Source organism: Coregonus lavaretus, assembly GCF_964263955.1.
Source record: "Coregonus lavaretus genome assembly, chromosome: 21".
NCBI classification, from domain to species: domain Eukaryota; kingdom Metazoa; phylum Chordata; class Actinopteri; order Salmoniformes; family Salmonidae; genus Coregonus; species Coregonus lavaretus.
The window spans coordinates 38330156-38353029 of record NC_140008.1 but is presented as its reverse complement, the minus strand read 5'-3'; the positions used below and the strand labels follow the sequence as shown (position 1 = coordinate 38353029).

The window sequence follows — 22874 nt, the reverse complement described above, 5'->3', positions numbered from 1 at the left end:
AGCACTTGCCACTTTAGAACCATTGCTTGAAATCCTCTGTAAAGCTGTTAAATATATTTGTTCTTGATATCTTATCTATGGTCACTGATCATAGTTTAAAAAAAAATATATCCATGCATTGATTTATTACACTGTTATATAGACCCATCTGATCATTGGTGCTTCTGGGCAGCTGAGGTATCTGAGGTAGCTTGACCTCCAGGCACGACCAGCAGACATGGCCAGCCCCAGGAGGTCTCTCTTTCAGGGCCTGAGTGTGCTGCTCCTGGCCTGGGCTCTGGTACACTGCCAGGCCCCTCTGGAGCCCCAGAAGGAAGAGGAGGAGGAGGAAGAACCCATGGAGGAGACAGAGACAGAGATAGAGACCTTTACAGTCCCGGCTGTAGTGAAGGCCGAGCCGGTTGTATGTCCAGGGGAATGTACCTGTACAGAGGGAGTGGTGGACTGTGCTGGGGTAGACCTCATGGACTTTCCTAGTGAGCTGTCTGAGAGCACACGGATTCTCTCGCTGCAGGTGGGTCACACACACCCAACACAACACCTACATTCTCTCCCTACAGTTGGGTCTCAGACATCCATTAGATACATCAGTCAGGTAGCACTATTGAGTCAGACATTGACAGACACTCCCAATACCTGATAGATCTTGTTCCAGGTGGGTCACACACACCTAAAACCCGATAGATGTTTCTTTGTAGGAATGATTTAAGGTTTAAAGCACATAAGTGAATGCTGGACATGTCCAGGGTAGGAGTACATTTTCTCTAAGTCAATCAATAATGAATGAATGAAGCATTGCTGTTCTGCCAATAATACCTTTGCCTCCTCTTCGTCTCAGAACAACCAGATAAAGATAGTAACCATTGAGGACCTGACACGTCTGCAGCAGTTGGAGACACTAAACCTGCAAAACAACTGTCTGACCACGCAAGGTAAAAACTAGACAGATACTTAGAGAGAGCTAGGTAAACCAGACAGAAACTGAGAGAGACAGACAGACAGACATTTAATCTGAAAGTAGCCAAGGGAGAAAATGACAGACAGAAAAAAAAAATTGTCTGACCACGCAAGGTAAACCAGACAGAGAGACTGAGAGCGAGAGAATCAAACGAAAACAACAAAGGACAACAGGGGACAGAGATCTGAAAGTAGCTAGGGGAGAAAGAGACAGACAGACAGACACATTTAGTATGGTTGGAAGTTGTTCAGTTTGTTGACAACAAACTGTGGGAGCTCTGTTAGTGTCTGGTAGCGTCCTGTTCTCGCTGGGTTTCTCTGTCTCGGTCCATGTCGAATCGGAGCCTCCAGCTATTTTACTTGTTTGTTTGTTTATTCTAAACCCCATTAGCTTTTGCAGAAGCAGCAACTACTCTTCCTGGGGTCCACAAAAAACACGAAACATGACAAGTAACAAAACACTGATACACTGATAGACAAGGACAGTCACACAAATGTAAAATAAAACGATATACAAACAACACAACAAAAAAATTATACAAACAATACAACAAAATAATTGTGTGCGTTAGAGTGTGTCTGTGTGTCTCCTCACAGTCCCTGCCGTTCCATTAGTTGTTTAATCAGTTTTTTAAAGGTAATTTTGCTGTTTGCTTGAGTTATTGGAGATGGAAGGGAGTTCCATGCGATCATGGCTCTGTATAAAACTGTGTGTTGCCATGAATTCGTTTTGGACTTGTGGCATGTGTTGTGGGGTATGTATGGGTGTCTGAGCTGAATGTTATTTGATTATGCAGACAACCTGGAATTTCCATCACAGTAATATTTCTCATGAAAACTAGAAGAGAAGCAGTTACTCTTTCGTCAACCCTCAACCAGGAAAGACTGGCATGCATGTTGTTGATGTTAGTTCTGTATGTGCAGTTAAAGGTGCTACACATAGGATTTTATTGAATTTTTGCATTGTAATAAATAACAAAAATCATAATATATCTGGTGCTAATAGTGGAATGATAGTGTTTAACAGTATTACTTACCCGCCAGCGTTGTGATTGGCTGTGATATTCGCCTATTGATTTCTCCGGCCAGAGTGGCATCTGTTGTCAAACTGGGAAAGCTGCTCTGACGTTGTAGCTCTGTTATCTAGTGGAAATTGCTGGTTGCAAGAATTCTACACTGTTCGCCCAATTTCAGTTTATGTGAGAAAACAAGTGCTGAATAGTGTAGGGAATCATTGTACTATCTTAATCGCTGTGAAATATATTTTTTGTTGTGGAATATATTTTTAGTAACAAAAAATAAGCTGGTGGACCAAAACCGCTGTTTGAAGCTGGCAGTGGTGGAAAAAGTACTCAATTGTTATACTTGAGTAAAAGTTCTAGATACCTTAACAGAAAATGACTCAAGTAAAAGTGAAAGTAACCCAGTAAAATACTACTTGAGTAAAAGTCTAAAAGTATCTGGTTTTAAATGTACTTAAGTACAGTGGTGGAAAAAGTACTAAATTGTCATACTTGTAAATACTACATCAAAATCCTTATATTAAGCAAACCAGACAGCACAATCTTCTTGTTTTTTTTAAATTTACGGACAAACGGGCACACTGCAACACTCAGACATCATTTACAAACACAGTATTTGTGTTTAGTGAGTCTTCCATATCAGAGGCAGTAGGGATGACAACTCGTTATATTGATAGGTGTGTAAATTTGAACCATATTGCTGTCCTGCCTGAGCATTCAAAATGTAACGAGTACTTTTGGGTGTCAGGGAAAATGTATGGGGGTGATAAGTACATATGTTCTTTAGGAATGTAGTGGAGTAAAAGTAAAAGTTGTCAAAACTATAAATAATAAAGTACAGATACAAATAAAAAACTACTTAAGTAGTACTTTATTTTTACTTTAGTACTTTACACACCACTGGAAGCTGGTGGACCAAAACCGAAAATAACTTTCATTTTGGTCCACCAGCTTCAAACAGCTGTAAAAACAATATTTTTTGTTATTGAAAGGATATTTCACAGCGATTTAGATGGTACAATGATTTAGCAAATGTTTTGTGTTCTAATTGAGGGAAATGCTGTAAGTTAAGAGGACTCTATGTATTTTGAAAGATGAGAGGTTGAGGATTATAATAAATACCGCTTTGATGTCATACAAGCAAGCCAAATGCGCACTTCACATTTCCATATCATAAAACTCATATCATATACAGCGTCAACGTTTATGATCACTATGTTTGATGTACAGTTACAAGATGACATGGCGTCATACCCTTGGTTGTTCTGAACAGAATGAGCCTATGTTTGTCTATTGTGAAAAAAGATTGCCACTGCACACGCACCTGAATGCACTCATAACTCCTTTCGATGCACACCCTGAAATTGCATTGTGAAAGCCTAAAACTGTAATATCATATTTTATAACTTATACTTTATAACTCATGTTGGCAATAGAACAGGCTTTCAAATTATACCCACCTGACCCAGATTGCGATTTATAATGGACATTTTTGTATTGCGTAAACAACAACAGTAATTGTGTGAGGGCGGTGATTCAGGGTTGTGTTCCAAACAAAACAACTACAAGTGAGTTTGCTCTAGTTCCTCAATGGCACAGCTAGGAGAGCTCAAAAAATCTCCTTATAATTGAAGACTCTTCTTTGAGTCATAAAAGTGCATTGAAATTACTTAGGAACTGTGCACACTTTAGAGAAGCATGTGGCCACTTGGAGAAACCAGTTAGTCCTCTCACTTAAACCCTTATGTTGCACCTACAACACATTTTCCAGGAATATTCTTATCATGTTACTGAATGTATCCAGAGTATTTTCAGATTTCATTATCAACAAATGCAGCGAAAAGTACAGTACATTTAAAATTAACATAAAATCAACAGTGTAATATTTGGATTCAGTCTTGTCAGGTGAACTGTTGTGTCCTCACCTTTGGTCTAAAACTTTTCCCATAATCTCCAAACTGTTCCTTTTTGTTACCATGGTTATGCATATGCTTTTCATATTTATTCTGTAAAAAACATTTCCATTTAGCCCTATCCATATAGGCTAATTCACACGAGTGTAAAGGGTTAAGGAAATACAGGTAGGCACCACTGTCACGCCCTGGCTCTGGGGACTCTCGTATGTTGAGCCAGGGTGTTTATTTTGTTTAGGTTCTAGTCGTTGTCTATCTATGTTGGCCTGAGTGACTCCCAATCAGAGGCAACGAGTGTCAGCTGGTTGTCTCTGATTGGGAGCCATATTTAACTGTCTGTCTTTCACTTTGTGTTTGTGGTTTCTTGTTCGTGTTGGTTTGTGTTTAGACCATAGACGTCACGTTTTTCGTTTGTTGTTTTGATCGTGTGATCATTAAATAAATATAAATATGTTCACCTTCAACGCTGCGCATTGGTCCTCCTCCTTAGACGATCGTGACAACCACATTACCACAAGACAAAACAGCTCGCTCAATCAAGCATTATGGTCTTGTAAGTATAAAAGCAAAGCTTGTATTCATATGTCTATATATGAGTAGCTGTGACCAGCACACCACCACCTGCTGCTCAGCTGATTGGTTGACATACTGTAAATTGAGAAATGTTATGACTAAACTTACCAAAAAGAAAAATACATTTTATTACCAAACAAAGATAAATTACATAAAACACTATGGAAAAATACTTTAAATGATGAGTACCTTAAATGATATCATGGGCAGAAAACCCAATTAATCTCTGTTGTTCATTGAAGTTGATGTGTCATTTATAACAAAACCTTTCGATATTGCCAATCATTTCAATGATTATTTTACTAGTAAAGTGGAAAAACTCAGAAGTGAAATGACAACATTGAACAGTGAACCATCATATTTTTGTATAAAAGATCTAATAATGAAAGAGAAGGATTTCTGTTTTGAATTAGGTCAAGTTAGTGTGGGAGAGGTGGAAAAAAAATTGTTATCCGTCAATAATGACGAGCCACCAGGTATAGACAACCTTGATGGGACACTATTGAGAATGGTAGCAGCCTTTATTGCCAGCCCTATTTGCTATACGTATATTTAACCAAAGCCTAAAAGAGTGTGTGTGTCCACAGGTGTGGAAAGAAGCTAAAGTAATTCCACTTCCTAAAAATAGTAAAGCACCCCTTGCTGGTTCTAACAGCCACCCAATCAGTTTGCTGCCTGTTCTTAGTAAACTGATGGAGAAGATTGTGTTTGACCAAATACAATGCTATTTTTCAGAGAACAAGTTAACTACTGACTTACAACATGCATATAGAGAAGGGCACTCAACTTGTACTGCACTGGAACAGATGACTGATGATTGGTTAAAATATAATAAGATGGATAATAAGATGATAGTTGGAGCTGTATTGTTAGATTTCCGTGCAGGCTTTGATGTTATTGTTCATAAATTGTTATTGAAAAAAAATCACATGCTATGGCTTTACATCACCTGCCATCACATGGTTGGAGAGTTATTTATCCAATAGAACCCAGAGAGTGTTCTTCAATGGAAGCTTCTCTAACATCAGATATGTACAGTGCGGTGTCCCTCAGGGCAGTTGCCTTGGGCCGTTACTCTTCTCTATTTTTACAAATGATTTGCCACTGGTCTTACATGAAGCTAGAATGACTATGTATGCGGATGATTCCACACTACATGTCCGCACCCAAAGCCAGTGAGCTCAATGAAATTCTAAATAAGGAGTCAGTATCAGAATGGGTGATTAATAATAAACTGGTCTTAAATACATCTAAAACTTACTTAGAGCATTGGATTTGGTGTAAAACATTCTCTAACTGGAGTATAACTGGAGTTATACATAAAGGGTGTGACCATTGAGCAAGTTGAGGAAAGTAAACTCCTATGTATAACATTGGATGGTCAATTATCATGGTCAAGTCATATTGACAAAGTTGTTGTGAAGATGGGGAGGGGTATGTCTTGTCCCATCTTGATTACTGTCGGTAATATAGTCAAGTGCAGCAAAGAAAGACCTAGCAAAGCTGCAGCTGGCTCAAAACAGAGCAGCACACCTTTCTCATAACTGCACATACAGAACTAACATCAAAAACATGCATGCCATTCTTTCCTGGTTGAGGGTTGACGAGAGATTAACTGCTTCTCCTAGTTTTTATGAGAAATATTACTGTGATAAAAATAACATAAAATAACATGAACTCCCATCTCCAATTACTCAAGCAGACAGCACACAAACACACACACATACAGACACTTTCTAACACACACATTCTTTTTTAGTTGCATTGTTTGTATATCGTTGTATTTAAAATGTATGTGACATTCCTTGTCTATCATTGTATCAGTGTTTTGTTACTTGTCATGTTTTGTGTTTTTTTTTTGTGGACCCCAAGAAGAGTAGCTGCTGCTTCTGTAAAAGCTAATGTGGATACAAATAAGCAAATAAGTGCATTCAACTAACGTAGATAAACAACCACATGTAAAAAGTACATGGCCAATTGCAACCATCAAAGGCCACCAGATTATCGGCAGCTGATCTCTCGTTAAACCATCAATAAAAAAGATTGAAAAGGTAGTGGAATGGGTTTAGTGTTGTGTGTGAAGAAACCAATACTTTAACTTCTATGTGGTTAAAGTATTAATAAATCACATTATTTGTTGGAACACCTCCTCTAAGAGTATGAAAACTGTTTGAGTTTGAGGTTTGAATCCTAAGCAACCTGCCAACACATTGTTTGAAGTACAGTTGACCAACATAGCTACTGTAGTAGGTCAAAGCTTTGTGCTGGAAAGCCTTGGTGGAGCATGGGTGGAGTAAGCATTGTGGTGCTCATGTGAATTTCCTTTATTTTTGCAAGCAAGGTACTTAATTGTTAACCAGGAATGATTTGATATTGATATGAAAACGGCTGCATTAGGCCTGCTTTGGGCCTACTACACCGGCTCTGATGCTCGTTGGATGTGGCAGGGCTTGCAAACTATTATGGACTACAAAGGGAAGCCCAGCCGCGAGCTGCCCAGTGACACGAGCCTACCAGACGAGCTAAATGACTTCTATGCATGCTTCGAGACAAGCAACACTGAAGCATGCATGAGAGCACCAGCTGTTCCGGATGACTATGTGATTACGCTCTCCGTAGCCGATGTGAGAAGACCTTTAAACAGCTCAACATTCACAAGGCCGCAGGGCCAGACGGTTTACCAGGACGTGTACTCAGAGCATGCACTCACCAACTGGCAAGTGTCCTCACTGACATTTTCAACCTGTCCCTGACCGAGTCTGTAATACCTACATATTTCAAGCAGACCACCATAGTCCCTGTGCCCAAGAATACCAAGGTAACCTGCCTAAATGATTACCGACCCACAGCACTCACGTCTGTAGCCATGACGTGCTTTGAAAGGCTGGTCATGGCTCACATCAACACCATCATCCCAGAAAACCTAGACCCAATCCAATTGCATACCGCCCCACTGTGTGGCCAAGCACGACTCGAACACCATCATTAAGTTTGCCGACGACACAACAGTGGTAGGCCTGATCACCGACAACGATGAGACAGCCTATAGGGAGAAGGTCAGAGACCTGGCAGGGTGGTGCCAGGACAACAACCTCTCCCTCAACATGATCAAGACAAAGGAGCTGATCGTGGACTACAGGAAAAGGAGGGCAGAGTACGCCCCTATTCACATCTCGACCTTCGCCTCTCCCGAGTCTGTACGGGAGTTGCAGCGATTGGACAAGACTGTAACTACCAATTGGATATCATGAAAAAGGGGGGTGTAAAATAAAAAACTTCATTGTTGGTTAATGGCTTGTAAGTAAGCATTTCACGGTAAGGTCTCCACCTGTTCTATTTGACAAATACAATTTGATTTGATTTATTAATCTGGGCTCAGAGACTGCCCACTGGGCACAGACGCCAATTCTACATCTATTCCACGTTTGTTCAACGTCATTTCATTGAAATGACGTGGAAACAACATTGATTCAACCAGTGTGTGCCCAGTGGGTGGGCTCTAGTTCTTCTAGATTCACTCCAATAAGAATGTATACCTAATTAAAATGATGATTACCATATGTCTTTTATTTTCTCTTATATGCTGTCCAGGTTTACTGAAACAAATATTTTTATTCTGTGCTGTATATGTTTTTAGGCTGAATAACATTTTCCATAATCCATGATCTACCCCACAAAAAAATTAAAATAATTCCATGTTCTATTTTTCTTGTGTGTCTGTGCGTGTATGTGTGTGTGTGTGTGTTTGTGTGTGTATTCAGGCCTTGATGATGAAGGGTTTACAGTGCTGGAACAACTGAGTTACTTGTACTTGGCCAATAACAAGGTGAGTTATTCTAAACACAGTCGTAAAAACACAGACCTTCCACAAAACAACACATCATTATTCTTCCGTAATTGCGACATAACTTGAACCAGGGACATATGGTTCTATGTAAACATTTTTCAGTACATGTTTTCACTTGTGGTAATCATTTAACATTTTTTACATTTAGCAGACGCTCTTATCCAAAGCGACTTACAGTTAGTGAGTGCGTACATTTTCATACTGGCCCCCCGTGGGAATCGAACCCACAACCCTGGCGTTGCAAACGCCATGCTCTACCAACTGAGCTACACAGGACTAACTGAGCTACACGGGGATTTATATATAATCAGGACTCCCAGGAGTGAGTAGCGTACAGTATAGTGTGCTGTGCTCATTAATAGTACTGCTAGGGCCATCATGGAGCTCTCTGAAACCATCTTCACACCTCTATTTGGTTCTACTCCTATTGGAATGTTTTATTTTGAACAAGCTTGGATGGTCTTAAGGTTGAGACAACCAAAGTCCTACATCCACAAGAATTCAGCAATACAGATATGTTATGACTCAGGCTAAAGCCATAACACAGTGTCTCCCTCAAAATAGTAATTGTTTTCTGAACAAAACTGCAAAATAACCAAATGGCTGAAAGAAGTCAAAGAACCATCAGAAAATGTAATTTATACACTGTGTACAAAACATCTGGAACACCTGCTCTTTCCATGACATAGACTGACCAGGTGAATCCAGGTTAAAGCTATGATCCCTTATTGATGTCACTTGTTAAATCCACTTCAATCAGTGTAGATGAAGGGGAGGAGACAGGTTAAAGAAGGATTTTTAAGCCTTGAGGCAATTGAGACATGGATTGTGTAAACCATAAGCCATAAGACTGCTGAACTGCTAATCAAATGGCTACCCGGACTATTTGCATTGACCCCCCCTTTCATTTTTATGCTGCTGCTACTCACTGTTTATTATCTATGCATAGTCTCTTTACCCCTACCTACATGTACATATTACCTCAATTACCTCGACTAACCTGTACCACCGCACATTGACTGTACAGCCTCGTTATTGTTATTTTATTGTTACTTTTTAATTTTTTTACTTTAGTTTATTTTTGAATATTTTCTTAACTCTTATTTTTCTTAAAACTGCATTGTTGGTTAAGGGCTTGTAAGTAAGCGTTTCATGGTAAGGTCTACACATGTTGTATTCGGCACATGTGACAAATAAAATGTGATTTGATTTGTATGTGTGTCAGAGGATGAATGGTCACAAACAAATATTTAAGTGCCTTTGAACGGGGTATAGTAGTAGGTGCCAGCCGCACCGGTTTGAGTGTGTCAAGAACTGCAACATGGCTGGGTTTTTCATGCTCAACAATTTCCCGTGTGTATCAAGAATGGTCCACCACCAAAGGACATCCAGCCATCTTGACACAACTGTGGGAAGCAATGGAGTCAACATGGGCAAGCATCCCTGTGAAACGCTTTCAACACCTTGAAGAGTCCATGCCCCAACGAATTGAGGCTGTTCTGAGGGCAAAAGGGGTGCAACTCAATATTAGGAAGATGTTCCTAGTGTTTTGTACACTCAGTGTAATGTTTTTGTTGGTGGATGGGCAATTTTGATGGGGCCACAGTGGCTTGCAGGTCTTCGTACCCACATCCATACCCACACATGCATTTAGAGCTGGCCCTAGCCTTTTACCCCCCCACCTTGCGAGCAAAAGTCTTTGAAGTTTTAAGAGTTCATATCCTGCAATTCTACACATTTTGCCATGGGACTTAGAGAAAATGTTGCAGTTTAAAGCAAGTTTGCTTCAATTCTTCACATTTTGCCATGGGGCAGAGAGAAGATTTAGCAATTCTATAACTAATTTCCTGCAATTCTATAAATTTTGCCATAGGGTGGAGAGAAATGTTTGCAGTTTTTATTATGATATCTGAGTGAGACTGACTAACAAAATCAACCATGATTACTACAGGTTTATGGGCTAATTTAGTGACTGTCAGTATTTGGGGATGCAGAAACAGAAAGAATGGGGGATTTATAAATGCTCACTAAGCTTCAAAGACACCCATGTTACTTTAATCCATAAACCATGTTGAAAAGGGGACAGATACAGTATAATGCTATGTAACGCTACACTCTTAGAAAAAAAGGTGGTATCTAGAAACTAAAAGGGTTCTTTGGCTGTCCCCATATGAGCACCCTTTGAATAACCCTTGTTAGTTCCAGGTAGAACCCTTTTGGTTCCAAGTAGAACCATTTTGGGTTCCATGTAGAACCAGAGGGTTCTACCTGGAACCAAAATGGTTCTACCTGGAACCAAAAATAATTTTACCTGGAACCAAAAAGGGTTATCCTATGGGGACAGCTGTCACGCCCTGGCTCTGGGACTTTGTTATGTTGAGCCAGGGTGTGTTGTTTCTATGTGTTTTGTGTGCTAGGTTGATTATCTAGTTCTTTTGTTTCTATGTTGGCCGGTGTGGTTCTCAATCAGAGGCAACGTGAATCAGCTGTTGCTTGTTGTCTCTGATTGGGAACCATACTTAGGCAGCCTGTTTTCCACAGTGTGTTGTGGGATCTTGTTCCGCCTGTCATTAGGTGCCGTGTATATTTTGCTCCTATGTTTTGAGTATAGACGCACTGTTTGCGTATCTGTTGTATTTTGGTGTTTTGCGCACTGTTGCGTAATCGCTCGCCTCCGGGCTCGTAGAGGCCCGTTAGTTTGTATTGTTGTCGTCGACTAAAGTCTGTTGGACGAAGCTTTTTGTGTCCTTCGCCTGATTCCTACACCACATCCACATTCAGCCCATGACAGAAGATCCCACCAAAACTGGACCAAGCAGCGTGTCCAGGAGCCAACGCCAGAGGTAACTCTAGCGGATTCCACCTCGACTGGGTCAAGCAGCGTGTCCAGGAGCCAACGCCAGAGGTAACTCTAGCGGATATCCACCTCGACTGGGTCAAGCCGCGTGAGGAGGAGAGAGGTTGGACTTGGGAGCAGAGGATGGAGAGTCTGGCGAGAGCCATGGAGGCCATATCCACGGGGGAGAGACAAACCCAAACATTTTTTAGGGGGGGTCTCACACCGTGGACGACGGGGCTGCTGGAGGCAGATAAGGGGCGAGTTAGTGGACGAGGAGAGAAGGCCACCGGGTTACGGGAGCCATTGGCGAGTAGAGGGAAGGAAAATGTAGAGGCACGGCGAGAGGTACGGAGGTGTGTAGCCAGTCCGGTCCGGCCCGTTCCTGATTCCCATGTAAGGCCAGTGGTGTGTGTTCCCAGTGCGGTCCGGTCTGTTCCTGTCCCTCGCACCAAGCCTGTGATGCACGTCGCCAGCCCGGCCCGGCCTGTTCCTGCTCCCCGCACCAAGCCAAGGGTGCGCGTCACCAGCCCGGCCCGGCCTGTTCCTGCCACTCGCACCAAGCCTACGGTGCGCGTCGCCAGCCCGGCCCGGCCTGTTCCTGCCACTCGCACCAAGCCTACGGTGCGCGTCGCCAGCCCGGCCCGGCCTGTTCCTGCTCCCCGCACCAAGCCAAGGGTGCGCGTCGCCAGCCCGGCCCGGCCTGTTCCTGCCACTCGCACCAAGCCTACGGTGCGCGTCGCCAGCCCGGCTCGGCCTGTTCCTGCTCCCCGCACCAAGCCTGTGGTGCGCATCGTCAGCCCAGTCCGGCCTGTTCCTGCCACTTGCACCAAGCCTACGGTGCGCGTCGCCAGCCCGGCTCGGCCTGTTCCTGCTCCCCGCACCAAGCCTGTGGTGCGCATCGTCAGCCCAGTCCGGCCCGTTCCTGCTCCCCGCACCAAGCCAGGGGTGCGCGTCATCAGCCTGGTCCGGCCCGTTCCTGCTCCCCGCACCAAGCCAGGGTTGCGCGTCGTCAGCCTGGGCCGGCCCGTTCCTGCTCCCCGCACCAAGCCTGTGGTGCGCTTCGTCAGCCCGGTTCGGCCCGTCCCTGCTCCCCGCACCAAGCCTGTGGTGCGCGTCGTCAGCCCGGTCCGGCCCGTTCCTGCTCCCCGCACCAAGCCTGTGGTGCGCGTCGTCTGTTCGGCACAGCCCGTGCCTGGGTCACCGGTGCCTGGTCAGGTACCGGTTAGCTGCTCCACATCGGAGCCTGAGCGATCCGCTCCACCGATGTCCAGTCCAGATCCAGCCAGCAGGGCCAGACCGGACCAGGGGCACTATGGGGGGATTGTTGGAGGGTGGGGGTCAAGCCCGGAGCCGGAACCGCCTCCGAGGAGGAATGCCCACCCGGCCCTCCCCTGTTCGGTTTATGTTTGGCGCGGTCGCAGTCCGCGCCTTTGGGGGGGGGGTACTGTCACGCCCTGGCTCTGGGACTCTGTTATGTTGAGCCAGGGTGTGTTGTTTCTATGTGTTTTGTGTGCTAGGTTGATTATCTAGTTCATTTGTTTCTATGTTGGCCGGTGTGGTTCTCAATCAGAGGCAACGTGAATCAGCTGTTGCTTGTTGTCTCTGATTGGGAACCATACTTAGGCAGCCTGTTTTCCACAGTGTGTTGTGGGATCTTGTTCCGTGTTGGTTTGTGTATTGTAACAAAGGACATCACGTTATCGTTTTGTTGTTTTGTTCGTGTGGTAATTAAAATAAAAGTATGTTCGCAAATCACGCTGCGCATTGGTCCACTGTGTTCGACGATCGTGACAACAGCCAAATAACCAAATAACCAAAATAGCCAAATTTTGGAACCCTTTTTTCTAAGAGTGTAAAGTTAAGCTCGCTACCACTGTAGCAGTTTCTCCTATTTCTCCTGCCATAGCCATTTCAAGCAATGCAGAAACTCCCTCTTGGCACAATTTGGGAGGGAAACAGTTATGAAGTGTCCTGAATTGTTAATTTCTCAATGTTCCAAGGTCAATTGAGAATGATTGTCTGTGTGGCGTAAATTACCCCTCACTGCCAGCACATACAGGTCATTAGTGGTCAGTACAACAGGATAAAACAAAAGAAGAGAGTAACATTATATCTCTCTCTCGCTTTCTCTCTGTTTTTTCCCCTCCCAGCTTACCAAAGCACCCAAACACCTGCCTCCCTCACTTGTCAGTGCTGATTTCGCTGCTAATTTGCTCATGAAGATCTACCCCTACACATTTGGTCAGAAGCCAGGACTGAAGTAAGCACTCAATGTGTGTATGTACACAGTACCAGCCAAAGTTTGGACACACCTACTCATTCAATGGTTTCTGTTTATTTTTACTATTTTCTACATTGTAGAATAGTAGTGAAGACATCAAAACTATGAAATAAGACACATGGAATCATGTAGTCACCAAAAAAGTGTTGAACAAATCAAAATATATTTTATATTTGTCACGTCTACTCCTGCTTCCTCTCTCTGGAGCTCGTTGTCGCCAGTTCACTCACCATTATGCAGACCTGTCACCATCGGTACGCTCACCTGCGCTTCATGAGACTCACCTGGACTCCATCACCTTCCTGAATACCTCCGCTATATATGTCACTCCCTTTGGTTCCTTCCCCAGGCGTTATTGACTCAGTGTTTGTGTTTCATGTCTGTACGCTACTCGTGTTTCTTGTTTTGTTCCATGTTCTTTTATTATTAAATTCACTCCCTGCACTTGCTTCCCGACTCCCAGCGTACACGTTACAATATTTGAGATTCTTCAATGTAGCCACCCTTTTCCTTGATGACAGCTTTGCACACTGTTGGCGTTCTCTCAATCAGCTTCATGAGGTAGTCACCTGGAAAGCATTTCAATTATCAGGTGTGCCTTGTTAAAAGTTAATTTGTGATCAATCAGTTGTGTTGTGACAAGGTAGGGGGGGTATACAGAAGATAGCCCTATTTGGTAAAAGACCAAGCCCATATTATGGCAAGAACAGCTCAAATAAGCAAAGAGAAATGACAGTCCATCATTACTTTAAGACATGAAGGTCAGTCAATACGGAACATTTCAAGAACTTTTAAAGTTTCTCCAAGTGCAGTTGCAAAAACCATCAAGCGCTATGATGAAACTGGCTCTCATGAGGACTAGTAAAAATAAAGAAAAACCCTTGAATGAGTAGGTGTGTCCAAACATTTGACTGGTACAGTATGTGTGTGGGTGTGTGAGTGTAAGAGAGAGGGTGGGTAGGTAGATAGTTGGTTGGGTGTAGGATGATTAAATTTTCACAGTAGAAAGGTCTTATGTTGCTGTAGGTGTTATATTGTTATATTACATTTCATTACTTTACTTTATTCATAAATAAACTAATCACCCAAAGCTTATCTTTCCCCTTTGCTCCACTCCAGACCACTAATATCATATGTTCCCCCATGTCTTAACCACCCCAGGTCAGTGTATCTCCATGACAACAAGCTGACAGATGCAGGGCTACCTGAGAACATGTTTAACGGTTCTGACAGCCTGGAGGTTCTCATCATGTCCAGTAACTTCCTCCGCTACGTCCCTAGGAGCTTGCCCTCCGCCATCTACCGCCTCCATCTGAAGGTGAGCTTGTGAAATCAAGTTGAGTAACTACAGCCCTCACACAATAACAACCTATCGTGAGAGCTCACTCCCCATTCATACGGCCAAGTTGATCTCTGTTTATAAACTGTCTGGATATTCCCATGTATGTACTCTAATACCTAACAAATGCATAAATACACTTTCTAAATGTAATCAATTACAGTTACTAGTTACCTGTCCAAAATTGTAATCAGTATTAACTTTGCGGTCTACTAAGCTAACATATGGAATTGTTTTAAGGTGGTCATACCATGTGTCATTTAGCCATTTTATTTAGAATTTTTTGACACCCCTGTATGTACAGTATATAAACAAAATATTTGATAGAATACAGTGAGGGAAAAAAGCATTTGATCCCCTGCTGATTTTGTACGTTTGCCCACTGACAAAGACATGATCAGTCTATAATTTTAATGGTAGGTTTATTTGAACAGTGAGAGACAGAATAACAACAACAAAATCCAGAAAAACGCATTTCAAAAATGTTATAAATTGATTACCCTCACTGTATTGCATTTGACCTTTAATACTTTAGCCCATTGAAACGCATTGAATAACTCCAAACTTCCATTAATTTTTTTAACCGGTACCAGGTTACCTTCAGATGAGTCCCATGACACTTGTGGGGGTCGTAGATCAAAACGGAGAGAATCTCCCCTTTCCATAGTATGGTCATATTAGCTTGTAGCCCAAACCGTTCGGACGCTACAGTCATTTTTGTGGGAAGACCGATTTTCGGGATGTTGTTGCATTACAACCTGTAATTTAAATTGATTTTTATTTGGATTTCATGTAATGGACATACACAAAATAGTCCAAATTGGAGAAGTGGAACGAAAAAAATAACTTGTTTCAAAAAATTATAAAAAATAAATAACGGAAAAGTGGTGCATCCATATGTATTCACCGTCTTTGCTATGAAGCCCCTAAATAAGATCTGGTGCAACCAATTACCTTCAGAAGTCACATAATTAGTTCAATAAAGTCAAAAAGTAATAAAGTGTGTGCAATCTAAGTGTCACATGATCTGTCACATGATCTCAGTATATATACACCTGTTCTGAAAGGCCCCAGAGCCTGCAACACCACTAAGCAAGGGGCACCACCAAGCAAGCGGCACCATGAAGACCAAGGAGCTCTCCAAACAGGTCAGGGACAAAGTTGTGGAGAAGTACAGATCAGGGTTGTGTCATAAAAAAATATCCAAAACTTTGAACATCCCACGGAGCACCATTAAATCCATTATTAAAAAAATTGAAAGAATATGGCACCACAACAAACCTGCCAAGAGTGGGCCGCCCACCAAAACTCATGGACCAGGCAAGGAAAGCATTAATCAGAGAGGCAACAAAGACACCAAAGATAACCCTGAAGGAGCTGCAAAGCTCCACAGTGGAGATTGGAGTTTCTGTCCATAGGACCACTTTAAGCCGTGCACTCCACAGAGCTGGGATTTACGGAAGAGTGGCCAGAAAAAAGCCATTGCTTAAACAAAAAACATGTTTGGTGTTCACCAAAAGGCATGTTGGAAGACTCCCGAAACATATGGAAGAAGGTACTCTGGTCAGACAAAGATTGAGCTTTTTGGCCATCAAGGAAAACGTTATGGCTGGCGCAAACCAAATAATAATAATAATAATAATAATAATATGCCATTTAGCAGACGCTTTTATCCAAAGCGACTTACAGTCATGCGTGCATACATTTTTTTTTTTTGTGTATGGGTGGTCCCGGGGATCGAACCCACTACCTTGGCGTTACAAGCGCCGTGCTCAACCAGCTGAGCTACAGAGGACCACAAACACCTCTCATCACCCCGAGAACACCATCCCCCCAGTGAAGCATGGTGGTGGCAGCATCATGCTGAGGGGAGGTTTCTCATTGGCAGGGACTGGGAAACTGGTCAGAATTGAAGGAATGATGGATGGCACTAAATACAGGGAAATTCTTGAGGGGAACCTGTTTCAGTCTTCCAGAGATTTGAGACTGGGATGGAGGTTCACCTTCCAGCAGGACAAGGTGACCCTAAGCATACTGCTAAAGCAACACTTGAGTGGTTTATGGGAAAACATTTAAATGTCTTGGAATGGCCTAGTCAAAGACCAGACCTCAATCCAATTGAGAATCTGTGGTATGACTTAAAGATTGCTGTACACCAGCGGAACCCATCCAACTTGAAGGAGCTGGAGCAGTTTTGTCTTGAAGAATGGGAAAAAATCCCAGTGGCTAGATGTGCCAAGCTTATAGAGACATACCGGCGCACAATTGGGCGGCGCACAATTGGCCCAGCGTCGTCCAGGGTAGGGGAGGGAATGGCCGGCAGGGATGTAGCTCAGTTGATAGAGCATGGCGTTTGCAACGCCAGGGTTGTGGGTTCGATTCCCATGGGGGGCCAGTATAAAAGAAAAAAAATATATATATATATATATAATGTATTCACTAACTGTAAGTCGCTCTGGATAAGAGCGTCTGCTAAAATGACTAAAATGTAAAATGTAATACCCCAAGAGACTTGCAGCTGTAATTGCTGCAAAGGTGGCTCTACAAAGTATTGACCTTAGGGGAGTGAATAGTTATGCACGCTCAAGTTTTCCGTTTTTTAGTCTTATTTCTTGTTTGTTTCACCATAAAAAATATTTTGCATCTTCAAAGTGGTAGGCATGTTGTGTAAATCAAATTATACAAACTCCCCAAAAATCCATTTTAATTCCAGGTTGTAAGGCAACAAAATAGGAAAAATGCCATGGGGGGTACTTTCGTAAGACACTAGTTTTAGAAATATTTAGGACTAATTTATTCCTTGCCACCCACTCTGAAACTAACTGCAACTCTTTGTTAAGTGTTGCAGTCATTTCAGTCACTGTGGTAGCTGACATGTATAGTGTTGAGTCATCTGCATACATAGACACTCTGGCTTTACCCAAAGCCAGTGGCATGTCATTAGTAAAGATTGAAAAAGTAATGGGCCTAGACAGCTGCCCTGGGGAATTCCTGATTCTACCTGGATTATGTTGGAGAGGCTTCCATTAAAGACCACCCTCTGTGTTCTGTTAGACAGGTAACTCTGTATACACAATATAGCAGGTGGAGTAAAGCCATAACACATAAGTTTTTCCAACATTAGACTATGATCGATAATGTCAAAAGCCGCAATGAAGTCTAACAAAACAGCCCCCACAATATTTTTATCATCAATTTCTCTCAGCCAATCATCAGTCATCAGTGCTGTGCTTGTTGAATGTCCTTTTCTATAAGCATGCTGAAAGTTTATTGTCAATTTGTTTACTGTAAAATAGCATTGTATCTGGTCAAACACCATTTTTCCAATAGTTTACTAAGGGTTGGTAACAGGCTAATTGGTCGGCTATTTGAGCCAGTAAAGGGGGCTTTACTATTCTTAGGTAGCGGAATGACTTTTGCTTCCCTCCAAGCCTGGGGGCACACACATTCTAGTAGGCTTAAATTGAAAATGTGGCAAATAGGAGTGGCAATATCGTCCACTATTATCCTCAGTAATGTTCCATCCAAGTTGTCAGACCCCGGTGGCTTGTCATTGTTGATAGCCAACAATAATTTTTTCACCTCTTCCACACTCACTTTACGGAATTCAAAATTACAATGCTTGTCTTTCATAATTTGGTCAGATATACTTGGATGTGTAGTGTCAGCAATTGTTGCTGGCATGTCATGCCTAAGTTTACTAATCTTGCAAATGAAAAAATCATTAAAGTAGTTGGCAATATCAGTTGGTTTTGTGATGAATGAGCCATCTGATTCAATGAATGATGGAGCTGAGTTTGCCTTTTACCCCAACATTTCATTTAAGGTGCTCCAAACCTTTTTAATTATCATTGTTTATGTCATTTATCTTTTTTTTTTTTTTTTTGGGGGGGGGGGGGGGAGGGGGGGTAGATCAGCTTTAATATTACAGATAGATTGTAAGTTCCATCAATGTAATTGTCTGCATCACTTCCCCATATGTTTTTTTTCTCTCACAAATATATATATATATATATATATATATATATATATATATATATATATATATATATATATATATATATATATATATATATATACACTGCTAAAAAAAATAAAGGGAACACTTAAACAACACATTGCAACTCCAAGTCAATCACACTTCTGTGAAATCAAACTGTCCACTTAGGAAGCAACACTTTTTGACAATAAAGTCCACATGCTGTTGTGCAAATGGAATAGACAACAGGTGGAAATTATAGGCAAATAGCAAGACACCCCCAATAAAGAAGTGGTTCTGCAGGTGGTGACCACAGACCACTTCTACATTTACATTTTAGTCATTTAGCAGACGCTCTTATCCAGAGCGACTTACAGTTAGTGAGTACATACATTTTTCATACTGGCCCCGCATGGGAATCGAACCCACAACCCTGGCATTGCAAGCGCCATGCTCTACCAACTGAGCTACAGGAGGCAATACAAATGCACAAAATCACCCATTTGGCACATCATTGCACACGTTAGACTACACATCATTAAATATATTCAGACAAATTACAGACAGCCTACAAGTTTAAAAAAAATAGAACTCAATGTATTGAACATTAAATATTTCAATATGTGACTGACTGCCTCGATCTTATGAAGCAAAATTAGAAATTGTGTTTTTTTACATTGGATAAAAGTAGACACTCAGGGATACAAAATGGTATATCATACAGTGCAGTTGAGGAACAATGGGAAAGTAATAATCCTAACCCTTAAAGAAAAAAGAAAGAAAAAGAACAAAAAAGAATAATATAATCCTAATTAAGATAACTGAAGAAATCTGTCCCTAATTTTGACGTTTTCGCAGAGGAGATCTTAGTCGCGCAATTTTACATCTAACTAAGATGTTTGGTGCAGTATTTCTCAAAATGTGGATGAAAATGAGTCGTCTCTCGTTGAGTGACAACAAATACTTTATTGAAGAATCCCTACTGTTGACCAATCACCGACAAAGGATTGTAAACTTCGGCTCCGTACTTCGATTTGCCTCCAGAAAAAATGGTGTGCCCGAACAGTCCCCAAAAAATTCACTGAAGTCCAAAACGAACAAAAACATCACAAAATGGTGTCATAATATATGCACGAACTCTTCCGCACTATTTCGGCTGGGAAGCATGCGGATGCCTTTAGCCCCACCCATCTCTTTAAGGATTCACATGTGAGGCCATGTGCTAAACAGAGTGAGTAGGGTAGTGTAGTAAACAACCAAAGATTTCAAGAATTAAAGTTGTGAAAGTAGTTGCCTACAATAAGGGAAAAAAAATCCAGAGAGAAATACACTTTATCTAGTCCTTGGCCTACATCCTAATCTGACTTTGGTGCAGGTCATGTTGTTCTTTACATTACCGTCTCTGGTAAACACACACTATATCATATAAAATCTAAATGTTATTTGTCACGTGTAACAGTGTTGCTTCCGTCCCTCTCCTCGCCCCTACCTGGGCATGAACCAGGAACCCTCAGCACACCGACAACAGTCACCCTCGAAGCACCATTACCCGTCGCTCCACAAAAGCTGCGGCCCTTGCAGAGCAAGGGAAACAACTACTTCAAGGTCTCAGAGCGAGTGATGTCACCGATTGAAACGCTGCTAGTGCGCACCGGTAACTAGCTAGCCATTTCACACCGGTTACACATGCACAGGATACAGAAGGTGTAAACGGTACAGTGAAATGGTTACTTGCATATTTGTATAGTAGCAATATCAAAAATATAAAGTGTCCAGATAAAAATATTGTATAAATATTAGATGACCCAGACACACTTGTCTAAATTAATGGGTAATGTGAAAGAAATGCTTTAACCATCCCCCCAGCCACATCTAGCTCAGTGGATGGGTCACTATTGTCTAGATATGTACACGTGTTCATGAAATACAACAGATGGCCATAATCACCCCCAGACACCCCTGGCTAACTTCATGTAATCATCTGGCGAAGTGGAGTCTTTTGTTTAGACATGTAGCTAGCTAAACAATGAACCATAAACCCAACCCATAGCTACAGTACAAACGGATTGTCATAGCTAGCCACTATGCATGAAATCTGTAGTATGAATCTGCAGGTAGCTAAAGCTAACCAACTAGGTTCAGTGTTAGCTAGCATTAGGCTATAACTAGCAATGCAAATGGCAATAGCGCCTGCTAAATTCAGGGCAGCAATGTTGTTGAGAGCAGTAGCAACACTTTTGCAGTTCTCCATGGCTAATGTTATATCTTTCAAAAAAGCTGTGGTAGCAAGGATTATCTACACATACTGAGCAGCTCATGTTATAAACAGAAGCGTGCTACATGGCAGACCAATCCGAACTCATCTCTCATCATGTCCAGCCCATCCATTATCTCAGAAAATCATGGCTAGCGGGAAGGTTCCTGTCGTTTTCCGTGGCTAAACCAACTAGGCTCGTCATTGTAATATTTTATTAGTATTTACAGATGGAATACAAGTTTGTTATTAAGGCACATGAAAGTTCACATGTTCCAGAAGGCATTTCTGCCCCCCAATTTTTTTAAATAAATAAATACTAATTATCTTCAAATGCCTCTCCTGTGAAGTAGTGACGTGAGACATACGCCTAGCTTCTTGAAACGGGGCACATATGATTGAAATAAGCCTATAGCCTACTGTATTTATATTTTAATGCAGTCATCTCGGTTTTCATTTGAAGTATATTTGTATATAATAATAATATAATATGCCATTTAGCAGACGCTTTTATCCAAAGCGACTTACAGTCATGCGTGCATACATTTTTGTGTATGGGTGGTCCCGGGGATCGAACGCACTACCTTGGCGTTACAAGCGCCGTGCTCTACCAGCTGAGCTACAGTATATGTAGCTTGTTTGTATCAATTGCAAAGACATTGGCAACTTTGTATTTGTAGTCAACTTTGTTCTAAAGTTATCAATGGTCACAGATAGACGGATAAACCATGTGATTCTACATTTAGCAGAGATCTGTGTATAAAGTGACGCGGGAGAGCAAAACACATTAACGTTCTACAAGTGGTCTGAAGCAGGCGTTAGATTAAGTTTTCAAGTGCAATGTTAATAACGATGGTTTTGGGAAACAGCTCAGAGATTTAACTATGCTCCTAAGAAGGTTCTAACGATGAACTCAGCCTTAAAGGGACATTTCTAAAATTTTCAACTTCATATTCATCATCTCCAGCACCACCCCAACATCAACAAAACATAGAAACGCGCCATTTTCACATATGTTGATGTTGGAATGGTGCTGGAGATGACGAATATGCTTGACATCTTTTGAAATGTCTCTTTAAGATGCTTTTGGGAAACCAGGTCCAGTTCTGTCACAACTTTCATTCTGTCACCACTGGAAATGTAAGAAAAACACACAACCCATCATGTACTAATGCATTCACAACCCCCATGCATTTTAAAATAAACACTGGTGCTAGAAAATTGAATGCACAAAGACTAACATGTATACATTTGGTTTACAAAGCCATTCAGCAAATGTCATGGTATAATTCACGAAGGGTATAATGACTCTTAATACACATCTTCTCTATTTAGCTAACGTAAGCCAGGGAGTAGCTGTCATTCTAAATTCAAAGATATCCAACAAGCCAGTTTGAGGTGTATGGCGAGGGGCAATTCGTCAATACAAAACACACAAAAGGGGGTTCTTTGTGTAACTGAATGGCAACACTGTTCACTGTGTGGCTTTAGGTTGTCCAGCTAACTATAACTACAGTAAAAACCATTTTCGAAAATAACAAGGTTGGCAAATAGTGAATGCTAACTATGTTCGTTTGCTAGCTACCTGCAATACAATAGATGCTTGGGACACTTCAATGCGGATATATAGCAAGCGCTAGCTAGCTAAAACAGTCCTGCACAGCAGACACTGAACGCTAAAGAACATCACATTATTTGGCCAGGACTATTCAGCCAGCTCATTCGAATTTCGTGTTACAAATGTAACGTTACCTTGTAAATGGCAATCGCTGCTCACGTACCTTGATTTGTTTCACCTCCTCCACTGTCAAATAAGCCGAGCCAAGAACGTCCCACTGACAATTAAACCCGTGTCAGTTCGTAGGTAAAC

At 41.8% G+C, this 22874-nt stretch overlaps 1 protein-coding gene across 1 annotated transcript in view; it reads left to right on the top strand.

Moving 5' to 3' along the window:
- Positions 1-217: 217 nt before the first annotated feature.
- LOC311149083 (podocan-like) overlaps positions 218-22874 on the top strand; it is a gene marked incomplete at both ends in the record, with an annotated part of 44695 nt that continues 22038 nt past the window's right edge. The window contains 5 exons of the mRNA XM_084186192.1: positions 218-514; positions 839-932; positions 8227-8291; positions 13302-13411; positions 14594-14750. Coding sequence (XP_084042318.1) covers positions 218-514; positions 839-932; positions 8227-8291; positions 13302-13411; positions 14594-14750 — 723 coding nt within the window. The remainder of the gene's footprint in view (positions 515-838; positions 933-8226; positions 8292-13301; positions 13412-14593; positions 14751-22874) is intronic.